General features: G+C 38.4%; 1 protein-coding gene across 1 annotated transcript in view; it reads right to left on the reverse strand.

Moving 5' to 3' along the window:
* Positions 1–6,531: 6,531 nt before the first annotated feature.
* LOC306876880 (FHF complex subunit HOOK-interacting protein 1B-like) overlaps positions 6,532–13,522 on the reverse strand; it is a 29,818-nt gene continuing 22,827 nt past the window's right edge. Inside the window, exons 10-13 of the mRNA XM_079428321.1 lie at positions 12,157–13,464; positions 11,869–12,047; positions 11,339–11,501; positions 6,532–9,596 (exon numbers count right to left, since the gene is read on the reverse strand). Of these exons, the coding sequence (XP_079284447.1) occupies positions 9,286–9,596; positions 11,339–11,501; positions 11,869–12,047; positions 12,157–13,464 (1,961 nt within the window). The 3' untranslated portion in view covers positions 6,532–9,285. The remainder of the gene's footprint in view (positions 9,597–11,338; positions 11,502–11,868; positions 12,048–12,156; positions 13,465–13,522) is intronic.

Below are 13,522 nucleotides of genomic sequence, written 5' to 3' on the forward strand. Positions count from 1 at the left end.
GACTGGTGTGTTCTGGTTTCACTGACGGGTCTGTTGCAGTAGGAAAGGTCAGCAGCTGATCTGGAGAGGCGAGGAGTAGGACGCAGGGAGTTGGTAAAATCTCTGGGGGAGCTGACAATAAAAGTGTACCCAGAATCTACACTGTCTGCAGGGGATGGTGCACGGTTTTGTGGGTGGTCATCTGAGCATGCACTTAATTGAGAACAAGACCTGCCAAGAAGGAAGTGGTTGTTGCTGCCTTGACTAGAGGTGATCTCTCTGGGGCTCTGCGGTGATGAAGATCCGGTCCTTCTGACGTGACCTTTATGGTCAAACTGATGTAAGAACCAGCCACCTTGTTCCTGGTGACCTTGCTCTGGAGATTGAGAGAGCTCTCGTTGCCTTGCTCTTTGTGAAGCAAACTGTGTGATTGGTCCATTTTGTATACGGGCAAAATCCTCACCCTCTGACTCACCATGACTAAGTGATGGTACAGCCAAAAAGAGCTCATCACCTTTGTATTCAGATGAAGGAGATTCACACTCATCCTCCTGTGACGAATCCCGGTCACATGGGACTTGCTTAGGGGATCTGTGAAGCAGTTGTGGGGACTGACGCTTCACCTCTTCCCCTGATTCTTCATCACTTTGGGCTGACAAACGGAGCTTCCGGACAACCCTCAAGTTCCCACTACTAGTTGATGAGTGCCTTGGATTAGGCCCAGGAGATAGGACTTTGTTTTGCCCAGGACTTGTTCCATCAGGTGTGCTATGGCCCTCTCCACTGACATGAGCCCCACCGCGTGCTTCATTGGCATGGAGGGAACACATTTGCACCTGTGGCCCACAGCCTCCAACAGGGAAATGGACACTGTGGTCTTGAACTTTGATCTCACCAAAAGTTACAGTGTTTGGTTGGGCACTTGGTTTAAAAGACACACGTTTGAGCGCAAGCGAGACTTCCCAAGGTTGGACTAGTTCTGCAACTCCCTTAAGAAGCTGGTCCCGCTTCAGATCCCTCTCTTGATCTTTATTACCATCACCACCACCACCACATATCTTTATTAGCTCTCTAAGTTTAATGACTTTATATAACCGCTGGTCAACCAATCTTTGTCCAACCCTTATGGCTGCTGCATTGTCCCTCTGCACCTGTTCCAGTCTGAGCTGTAGGTCCCTGTGATCCTGTTCTACCCTTTCCAGTAGACGGCGCTCCTCCCTTTGTGCTCCAAGCAGTGCACGCTCCACACCTTGACCTACCGTCTGTGCTTCAGTCACTTGTTGCTCCCTCAGTCGCTTGAGGTCTATTTCACATCTTGCTAAATCACATAGGGCCTGGGTAGCCCAACACGGTAATGAAAACGAAGAGGCTGCGGGAGTAAGCTTTGGGTCCTCGTGACCTTCTACGTCTGACTGTGCCGATGGGCTTAGAGGGGGCTGTGGAGATGTGCTAGGGGAAGTCTTGTTGCTCACTAGAGATCTAGTAGACATCTTTGCAGAGAATTTGTAGAGGCTATTTGAGAAGGCTTGTATCAAGGCCTTTTTTGGACCTGTTAGGAGAGGTACAGAGAAAGAGGAATTAATACTGAGGCCAATAGAAAAATGAGCTTCATTGCACTAATTTGAATTTAATATTAAGGCATTTACCATGAAAAAAAAATTAAAAAGACTGGTTATGACATTAATTTAATCAATTTAATTGAAAATATCATAATATGACATTAAAGCACAAAACAAGCAGGTTATGAAAACTCATCAGAAGATTCTCTCTCAAGTAAATGTTTTAATCTTCATTTTGCAATGCTTTCATTTTGTTAATGTTACGGTCAAACAGGTTTCACATCAACTTTGCAAACACTCAGATTAGCCAATAATTCTAAAATATTCAAGTAGAAAAAGTACATAAGAAATCCAGCTTGCAATCGATGTGCTGGAACAAATAATCAACATTTCATGAAGCATGTCTACGGCTCTCTTTTGAAACTGACCTTTACAGTACATGGCACCACTATTAGTAATTTATACACTATTAAGTATTCTTGTCATATTGGAGTCTCAAAGTGAAAAATAAAATGCAAAGACCTACTTATGTGACTTAGGTGAATAAAACACCTTAATGTGCTTTTCAGGTCAAGCAGTCATGCATCATCAATACTCTCTTTACAGTTTAGGAAAAAAGGAGATGTAGTTGCTTTGCTGCAACCACAGTCATGACAACAGCAACCATGACAACATAATGATAACACAGTAAAAAAAGAAATAATAAATACACCAATTAAATAACTGTAATACGGAGTAAATTAACATATTATAAATAGATTAACATATAATAATTATATATAATATAACAATGATGTGCATTATATTTTAGAATAAGTATTGAGGGGACAGTAGTGCAGGAGTAATGTAAATTCACTCTGATACAATTATCCAAATTATTGTAACAATGCTATGAAATTAAACTTATGATTGTTAACACCAATTATTACATCAAAATGTGTGCTGGATTATAACTTCAGAAATATTAAAACATTTAAGCAAGTAATTCAAAGAAGTGAATACCTTTTTTTTTTTTAAAAAGATGTTTCATCTTACTCTTTTTTTTATTGTCATAGCTAAGATGTTTCTGGGAGATAACACAACACTCAAGCTATTGTTTCAGGCTGTTGTACTGACTGAAAGTAGGAAACATTAAGCGGCTTACTTATGGAATTTGATATGGTTTGCTGTCTTGCAAAACAGTTGCTGAGCACATTTGAGAGGGCAAACAGTGAAACAAGACCAGAGAACAAACGATGCACATTTTGCTAGTCTTTTCTGACTGCCTTTATATTACTAGTGTATCAGCTACATATGGAACATATTATTGTGCTACTGATTATTTATTTTGGTTTTTAGTGTTAGCATTATTATTAGTTCTCTTTTATTACTTTCCCTATTTAAGAGTTGCAATGAAAGTATCCCTTTCCCACTGTACTGATGTGCATGTGATAAAACATTGCCCTTGACTGACAGATAGAAAGCCGAGAAACTCTGACAGAACTGATGAATCGAGGGAACCAAGGAATGGCTAGAGGAAGACTACTGGAAAACACACAGAGAAAGTGTGGCAGACAGACAAATGTGAGCAAAGGAGAGGGAGAGACAGATAGAAGAAAGAGAGTCAGAATATTTCTAGCACTGAGGAGATTATTAGCATTTCAAATTCAGGCAGGCAGGCAGTGAACGAAGGAGGACAGCATATATGTGGGAGGCAAAAGACAGACTAAAAAGTGTCATCGCAAAACTGAGAAGTGCACTCGCTCTGCCTTGCTCACTTGTATTCTCACTCTGCAGACTTCTATCTCAGCTCTTCAGGCCCCTTCAGGCCCAGTGTGACATCAGGCTACACATCAGCACAACGCTCTAATACTTAATTCATGATGAAGTTTAAAGCAGTCGAGTCAAAAGTGTGCATGTGTAGTGGGAGGAAGAGATATTGCAAGTAAAGAAAATTTGGTTATTATCAGAGGATGTGAATATTCATGCTGTGAATATACCGTTTGATAGCAGTACATACTTGAGATGCATGATAAACAATGCAGTTGCTCTTAGATTTGCCACACTATAAGTGGGAATAAATGGCAATATACAACAATCTAAGGAAAAGCTTATCAGCTAAATTGTGTAATGTAGTACAATATTTCCCATTCTTCCCATATAATTTGAGACAGCGCCTACTTTATGCAATGCTATTTTACAGCACTATTCCTGATTGGTTCAGTTTGAGAGACAACGGTATAAAAGGGAGGAGGGACAAGGTTGAAATATAGATGTCAGCAAGACATGCCAAGCAGGAGAATATCTGAAATAATGACATAAGGGACTGCTCCCAGTCTCTATTTGCCAAATCAGCAAAGTTTTCTGTGTGTAGTTTTAAAAAATGTGTGCAATTGTAAAAGCACAAAGAAGATTCAGTCTAAGAAGATTTATAAATCCGAAAAAAGAATGCCAGTGCTGTGTTTTCTACAGTCTTGGTAAACTTCTTTTGTATGCTAATTTAGAAAACTGGAGATTAAACCATTGCATTGCAGTAGAAATGTGAATAGACATTTGCATAATTGTAACACTGCATGCAAAGTCATCTGATATGCTGCATGTGTTTGTGTGTTCTCCTGTGTCTTTTCTGTAGGTATCCTCTCACGTTACTTCTTACATTATCTATGAGGCGGCTGCAGATGAACTGTGTATTGGCTTTGCACAAGAAGGACAGTGAACAAAAACAATCAACTATTTTTAGTGTGCAATAAACAGTTACTAAACTAAATCTTCATGCAAAAGCAATTAACTATAAATATCACTCCAGTAAACAAACTGCAAACTGGCAGTGCCAGATAACATTATAGTCTCCAACTACTTATTTATAATCAAATAAATGTAACAAGTAATTCACAATGTTGTTCATTAACTGCTCTTTAAAACTTTTGTAAATCATATTGTAAAACATTGTATTTCTTTAAACAACTTTAAAATGGCCATTAGAAGAAAACAACAACATCAGCGTAATTCAAAAGCAGTGTTCAACACAAAACTAACCACAAAAAATAAGGTATTTGAATGTATATTTTACATTTCTTTAATTCTAAAAATGTAACTGAAGTTGAAAGTCTTACCTGTGGCTGTCACCTGTTCCTCTGTCACTAACCTCTCCCACAAGCATGAGGTTTTTTTTTTTTCTCTTGCTAGTTGCCCCACTGTTGCTAGGAAACGGTACAGAACTAATTGAATTAACTACCAGTAACCTTGGTGTGTGAGATTATGAGCTGACCTGAAACACATTTTTCATTAAGAATTAGTTAAGAGGAAAATTAAATCCAAATGTAAAGGTGTTTGTCACAATGTAAAAATAGAATTTCAGGACCTGCAAGTTCTACACTCCTCCTGCACCAGGCTATATGTTAATTTCAATAGAGCAAACAATATTGCACATACTGTGCCAATGAAGCACTGTATTGAAATACTTTGTATTTTTCTACATTATAATGTTCTGCAATCAATTCAGATATACAGACTCCATGCAACAATTTCTTAGGTATGCCATTTATGTAATTTTTTATAAAGTTGAATTTTACTGTTCTATATCTTAACTTTAAAAATGATTTAATTATGAATTTATTTGCATTTAAAAATTAACAAGCAAGCACTTGCAAACCTCAAACATGCTAATCTTGATAATGCTTTCGGCTAGCTGACTATTACAGAACAGACTGATCTGACATTAGAAGAAAACAAAGTTCAGCTATTGGATAAGCAGCTCCATGAGTCACATGTCTAATCAACAAGATGGCAATCATGTGGGAGTTTGAGGACCTTCCGCATAACACAGACACTGGCTGTAGCTATATCAAAGTGTGCACACTGTACATCTTTGAAATGCATTGAACTAATCACGACATCTGATAAAGCCCAGAGACTGTAGAGGTCCTTAGTACAAATGGAAGAAACGTGTTGCTTCTACAGGGGATGTTGAAATGAAATGGCTCCATGTCTATGGCAACTCATGGAGGCCGAAGATTACATCTTATCTCTTATCATTTAAAGTCAGGGCTCATGAGTTAAACTTTACAATAACAAAAGTAATCATGTATGTGATTGATACTTCAACACAAAATAATGGTGAACAAAGCCGCAGCCTAATTAAGTTAATGAAAGTGTAACTAACATTTCTGAATAAATTGGCTCAATTATGTGAAATGGCAAACCATGACTTTGATCACATTTAATACAATTTAATTAAAGAGGGTGATTGCATCTCACTGGATTGTCTGTTAATGGTGAAATAATCTACCTCCATCAAATCATTTCAGTCAGTATGAAACTGCAAATGTGTGCGAGAACAGAAGATGTGATGCATCAAATGTTTCATTCAGATCAAGGCCAGTTCGCCACATCTTTGTTGGAGAACCCATTTGATTCATGAGCCTTCAGAAATCAATCTCATGTTGATTTGGTGCTCGATAAACATTTATTTTCAATGTTGAAAACACCTTTTGCTGCTTAATATTTTTTAAACTGATACATATGTGTTTATTTGAACAAAGTTCAAAAGAGCAGCTTTTATTTGAAAGAACTCACTGCTCTTATGTCTTATTTATACTGACAAATTTTACTGTTAGACTGCATGAAAATACAAAAACTTAAATACCTGAACTATCGAAGGAGATCAAATCTTGTGACTAGAATTGTTGATTATCTTAACATTCAGGGATTTTGTGGCATGACCTGAAGCTTATGAAAGACATGAAGTCTTTGTTCCTTACAGCAGCATAGCCTGTCTCGGATCCTTTCTCCAGTGAAGACTTCTATTAGAAGATGAGGAAGAGATGATAGAAATGGGAGGAAAAGAATCTCAAATGATGAGCATGACGGCTCAGAGTTAACTGGGTCATTTTTCTGACAAGCCAATATTTAAGGTGTCATCTAATCTGCAGCTTAAAACCAGTCTACGCACCAATAAAAACATAGTCAGTGGCATCATCGAAGTCCAAGCAACAGATCAGAGAAAGTCTAAATTGTGCATTCAGGAGATGTAATCATTTTATTTACATTTCTTTTGCATTTTTAATCATTATTTCTAATGTATTTGCAATCAATCACATCTTCATTAAAACAAATAGCAGAAGATCTCACCTTTGTAAACTTCTCAGAAATAAAGACAAAGAAGCCAAAGGTATTGCCAGGTAAAACATTTATAAATGAATAAAACATTCCCTTTTAGTGTTTGTCTTTGAAGGTTTTATCGTTGATTTAAATCTCCATTCAGTTCCACTTTCCTCCTCCATTTTATATATAGAAAAATATTTTGATAACATTCATCATTTTGCATCCGTTTCCACACAGTCCAGTAGATTATTGAATCGATAAGGGATAAGCCAATTATTCGAGAGTGGGGTTCTGGATTGTAAATTTAGTTTGAGTTTGTACCCAAAGGTTTTGCCATCTTCACTTACTCAGAAACAGGGAAACCAGTTTGCATAGATAACAAGCTGCAGAAGTCCTTGTCAACATCAACATTTCATTCAAACAAATGGACAGTGAAAGAAAAATAAAGAGAAAACCAAATACAGAGAAATCAACGCAATGTATATTGATCAAACAAACACTTTTCAATAACAAGCATACACAATCAATGAGCTCCTGATTTTTTTAAATTTCCAAAATCATACCAAACATGTATAAAAAAAAAAAAAAACATGCTATTTGCACCACATCAGGCATATAATTGCATCATAAAAACGATGGGCATTTCTTGTGCATTGGTATCTTACGACACATCAATTGTATAGGCCTATTTGATTTCTAACTTAGAAACAGAAAGAAAGTATAACCACTGTCTCCATAGAGATAACTGAACCCTAACATATATGTACCGTTTTTTCATTCAACCTCTTGCTCTTTATCCTTTCCATTTCATCTCTCACCCACACAGACATCAGAGCATGTTTCAAGGAAAGCACAAACTATTTTTGACACTAACATGGTCTACCATTTTCCTTAAATATGGAATTTACATGCTAAACATTTCAAATTTCAACTAACAAAAGCAGAGAAGCATCAAACTAATGTTCCACACAGACCCTCTGTGGATGGGTGGATAGATAAGGAGGGGAAAATGGATGGATTGACAATTTAGCAACTAGAAAATAATATAAAACTGCCTTTCAAATTGTCTGCTCTTACATCTAGAAACTGATCAAAAAGCATATTTGATCGAACAGAATTACTGAACTAACACAAGTGAAGCCGCAAGAACACTGCATGGAAAGAAAATTAAGTAAACTGAGGTAATGCACATCTGGCTTGTGCATGATAAAAGCTCTTGGATGGATGATTTCAGATCAGTATAATGTTTAAGACACAAGGGGCAAAAAAGATACTGGAAAAAAAAAAAAGAAAAAAAAGAAAACATGCACACTCACTGTTAAAAACACTCACAAATCTTATGCACATGCATGTCCTAACTTCCATTCTGAAAATTAAAGTGTCTAAAGTATTTTGGCAATAAAAAAATAAAAAAAGTGGCGAGGCGTTTCCATTATGCACACAACACGGCTGAATTCACTCATACTCCATAACACTAGCAATCTCAATTAATGAACAGGAAAAAAAAAAAAAAACACTTTGATTCAACACTAAGATGGCTTATGATTCATATAACTTGGCTCACTCCTTAAAGGGAGAGGTAATTATTAAGCAAGCTTGTCTTTGCTCATACCAGTTAAAAATTTAAGACATTAGCGCCTAGTCAGACGCCAAAAGGGACGCTAACATCCAGTACAGGAAATCTTTGTGGGCAGAAAAATCAGTGCCTTTCCCAAAAAAACTAAAGAGGATATGTAATGTCATACTAGGTGAATGTACCATTTGCATTTCCCTAAAACGGACAGAAACTCACCCAAAAACATCCTAGAAAATGTGCTGCTGCAACACGACACGAGAATGAAAACGAAAACTTTCCATCTATGCTTCATTTGTAAGGCTTTTATTGGGACGGAGGTTAGGAAAATGAACCCTCTCCCCTCTTTACGGACTCTAACGTCACTCTAGCTGTTGGATAAAAAGATTTGTGCTAGAGTTTGGCAGAACTTGAGCATTTTGTCACTTGTTGATTTTTCAGTGATGTGTCAATAAAGGGGCAAATCTTGATGCGATACCGAAGACTTATTGCCCAGCTTGTGACTGGTAAACAGTATCTGACATCCCGTCCTTTAAAAAAGGCCAGATGATTATTTCTGATTTATCCAGTTGTGATCTCACAGACCTATATTTCTATAAAAGAGAAAATAACCACTCGACTAAAAATGTAAATGGCACTTCCGCACCCATAAAAGTTTAAAAGAACCATGTGTAGTGAGTCTACTTTAGCTAGTCTCTGAAGTGACTTAGAAACGTAGGGAGTGCAAGTTTACGGCCAAATTCCTCCAGCTTAAAGGATCCAAGTCTCTCTGAGTGTACAAAAATTATCATACACATAGATATTTTATATAGGCTATATACAAGATTTATATGCACAATTTCCTAAAGCTTAATGGATAAATGGTCCTGTACAATTAAAAAAAAAACATTACATTATGAACATGTGATTATTAACAAGAGATGTTCTCTCTCTTTACCTTTATGATCAACTGATTTTTCCTGTCTCTTTGAGTGCATTATGTCCATTGAAAAAAAGACTGTCTGTTTGAAAAATCTCAGGGATATAATAGTCTACAGCTCAGTGCCAGGAACAGTGGATAAAGCAAGTATAGAGGAAAACTTTGGCCTGGTGTTATTCCTCAGTGCCTTGACTGGGTGGGAAGGGCAGGGCTACGGCATGTTCCTGTGCGAGAGCTGCTAGCTCTTTGAGAAACTCTGAGAAAATAACAGCACAGTAGACTGTGTTTTTCACCCTTAGTGCCTCTGCCTGCTTCTCCAGGCCAGAGGCCCCACTGGCTGCGCCACCCCGAAATAAAGCACTGTGCAGAGACTGCCCTCCGTCTCTCACGTGGGCCAAGGCCAACTGAGCTGCATTTCGTGCTCTCGTAGGACTGTTGGTGTGCCTCAGGATAAGATCACCCAGAGATGGTTTTCGGCTTTTAACTGTGGGAGAGAAAAAGAGATAGAGAAAAGAAAAGAAAAAACAATAAGTTAAGAAACCTTGTGCATTACCTTTTCTCCTTAGGGCATTTCACAAATGAGTTGAAAGGTAGGTGAAATGCCCCTTTTAAATTGACTGAATATAATGACAAATTCTCAGGGTATATGAAGAGTTTTTTAAATCAAATGTAAGACTTTAAGACCTCTTCTGAGACCTGCACAAATAAAATTAATATTGTGTGCTAATGCAGAACAAATACTGAAGACATATTTTACTCAATATACAGTATACACATGTACTGACATTGGTTTATGTTCTAATATATTAATACTAGTGCTGTCAAAATGAGCATGTTAATGCAGGCGATTAAATAAAAGGTCGGGGCGGAGCTAGTTGGCCACCCCACTCACAACTGCTGCTTGTGTCACTTTTTTTCTTGACAAAAATTGGATTTATTTAGACGAGGAACGTATGTCAGATCTGCATCATGTTTAGCAGCAGCAGCTCTTAAAGTAATAGCAGTCAAAATAACCTAATAACCCAGCTGCTGTGATATCTGTTAATCAAAGAACAATAGTAGCTTTAAGGATTCATCCATTTAATTTAGAATTTCATGTTTCATAACTTCATTAAATTTCTGTATATATCCTACTTGCTGAAGGGCACAGGTAAATTCTAATAAATGTTAAAATTGATAGCTCAATTATACTGTAATGTTTAATGGCTATAGTCAACGGTTAAATATTACGGGAAAAAAACTATTTCCAAGAGACATCAGTACTATTGGTATCAGTGATAATAGCCTTCAGTCATTACAAAAGATGCCATTAAACAAATATTAAAAAATACTATCTTTATGTAGTGATTGAATGTGAAATTATTGCAACATAAGTATATTTAAAAACTTTAATGTTGGGTAGGATTAATATAATTAAAACATTAGATTTAATGCAATTAATTCGTTAATTTTTTAATCGACTGACCACACTAATTAACACATACAAATTAGATGAATATTGGATTTTGCTAATAGAATATTAATGTTTCATGTGTCTTCCCGTGACAGACCTGCTCAGAGAAAAGTCAGCTTATGTTGAATTAAATGACAGATATAGTTTGTGTTAACAAAATACCAAAAATATCCAGAAAAAATGTGCATGATGCAAGACTTTTAATTATAAACGAGCCTGAAATACACAGGACTCTTCATTGAAATAGTCTATGCTTTACTACTTCCAGCCTCTCATGCTGTATAAGGGGGATATGCACTCTTACAACCATCTAAAACATTACAATATAAAGTAAATATTGTAAGTAAACAAAGTAAACATTGTTTTTAATTCACCAAAAGTAGATCATAAGCAACTGCTTGGCATAACTGCGAGGTATTCATTGACTGTCTGTGAACTGCACTGAAAACACGAGTTCAGTTTGACTTTGAACGTGTAGCAATCAGAATAAATTCATTCATGAAATTTTATAATTTCTGCATTCCATTCCCAAATTTAAGACCCCTTTAAATGTTCATTAAGATTACTGTTATACTATTTAAAATATTTAGGATTTTTATGGTCTAATATTCAAAATATCATTCAAGGCTTATTTTGTGATATGACCAACTGTGTGAGTGTGTATTATCCTTTACAAAGGCAAATGTCACAAAAACATGTCACATCAAAACATCAATAAACCATGATCTCTTGTTTTAGTTCCTGAGAAAGTTCATTCCCTTTCATCCACCTACTTAATGAGTCTGATCGACGGAGGTTGGGTACTCCCATGGGTGAGTCAGACCAGTCTAACTTTCCTCTTGCAACCAGAAAGCGGCGAGCCTTTCTTAACATGGCAGGGAAATCCTCGTGTGCCGCTGCAAATGCTTCAATGCGATTTTTTACTGATCCTAGCACCTGAAGAGTAGAAATAAAAAGTAAGAGTCAAAGTAAAAATCATAATTTTTGGAAAATATTTTTTTGATGCCATGCATTTTTTTTATAAACTTGAGTTCCAGTCAAATAAAATGTGAAATTAATTGCTTACTCAAAATTTATCTCTAGAGCAGCTTAAACTCTTTTAAACCATAAAAGCTCAAAAAAGTGCCAAAGACACAAAAAGCTGCTTTTGAGTAGTCAACAATTTTGATTTCATATTTTTGATCAGAAAATGTACAAACCAATAAAAAGAGCAACTGAGAGCGATTCAGTCTTTGCATATTTTGTCTTAAGCAGTCATGCAGATGGATTTGTCATATTTATTCGTTATGCATTGCTGCATTACCTGAATGAGTGATTTAACACTGGGCTGAAACACCATGTTGGCGTTGAGGAGGAAAGAGCGGAGGAGAGGCTGAGGATAACAGGCCAGCTGGAACACAACACCCGTCAGCAAAATGTTCACATATAGGGAGTTCTGCATCATACTCTCCAGTTTACTGAACAGGACTGTTATAAATGGACCTACACAGAGGGAGAAGCGGAACCAGTGACTTATGGTTAGCACTTGCTGAACTTGCACAAGTAACATAAGCACTCAAATCTTTAATTTGGTCATCTCTACATCGAGAACCTGTGTACGGTTGAGCAAGAGGTTGTCCGAGGGGTCGTGTGGGGTTAAACACCCCAGGGGCAGAGCTGTCAGCCTTCGTTTCACTGGAACGCTGCTCAGTCTCCACTGGAAGACAGTCCTCATCTGTCAGTCTGGGAGCAGGAGCAGTGTGAGATTCCCGAGAGGACTCCTCCGAGCTGTGTGAAAGAACCCTCCTCTCCCTTACACGTTCCTCCAGCTCCCTCAGCTCCTGGTGAAAAGCCTCAATGCTGATTCCCTGGCATTTGGAGTCTCCAGACAATGGCTCCGATGGCGCCTGCTCCAGCAACTCCTCAATAAGTCGCTCAACGGCCTCCAGACCCCTGCTTTCATGAGGAACTGTGGAAGTCTCAGTCAAGGCAGGAACAGGAGACAATCTCTGGCTCTCGCTTTGTAGACACTCTTGGGTAGAAGAGGGCACGGATGTTTGATGTTGCAGATGTGGCTTCACCTGCACCTGAGATGATTTCATTGCCGATTCTACATGGAAATCATTGTAGTCAACCGGCCCTATACCCATCGACCCATTCATCCCTGACTCCACCACACTGTTATTTACATCAGAGTCCCTTTTCACTTTCTTAACTTCCATTCTATCATCCACACTGTCTGTGAGCTCCACCTGCCCCATCCCATTATAGAGTGCTGGATGAGGTGTCGAATGAGAGTGTTTGGATACGGTTTCCACAGCACCTGTTATTTCTGTAGAGATTGATGCAGAAGAAGACTGGAGAGGTATAGAACTGGGAAGAAGGCTGCGTTTCTTACTGCGGGGTGTGAGACTGATACAGTTCTTGCTGATGGTAACATCCCACTCTCCACTATCTCGATCTGAACTGCTCCACTCAGCACGTGCTGCAGCCACCATTGCTGCCCTCTGCTGAGCGGGGTCCATTATGGAGAAATGCTCTTGTACCATACTGAGGGAGGGGTTGGACGTAGGAGGGGGAGGTGGAGGAGGAGCAGAGTTTGGAGAGGGATTTTCTCCATCGTAAGGGGCTGACCAGTCTCGACAGGCCCAGGAGCAGAGCTCAATGCCCTTCCGAGCATCACGCAGGTACTCCAGGTAGCCAGTCTCTCCTTCTGAAGCGTCTTGGAGTTGGTGCATGGGGCTGTCAGGAGACAGAGGGGAGGAAACACTACCACGAGGAGAAGAGGGAGCATTCTCTGAGCCAGATGAGGGGGGGTTGGCTTGGCCTCCTGAGCTTTGCTGTCGAATAAAGAGAGCGAGGCGGGAAGGAGTGCTGGGTCTGGGGTGAACTGGTGACTCTGAAGTGGGACTACCTAACACTGTAGAAAAAAAGGAAAATAATATACATATACATGTACATGAACAGCAGCAAAGTTT

This window comes from Barbus barbus, assembly GCF_936440315.1.
Source record: "Barbus barbus genome assembly, chromosome: 11".
Taxonomy (NCBI): domain Eukaryota; kingdom Metazoa; phylum Chordata; class Actinopteri; order Cypriniformes; family Cyprinidae; genus Barbus; species Barbus barbus.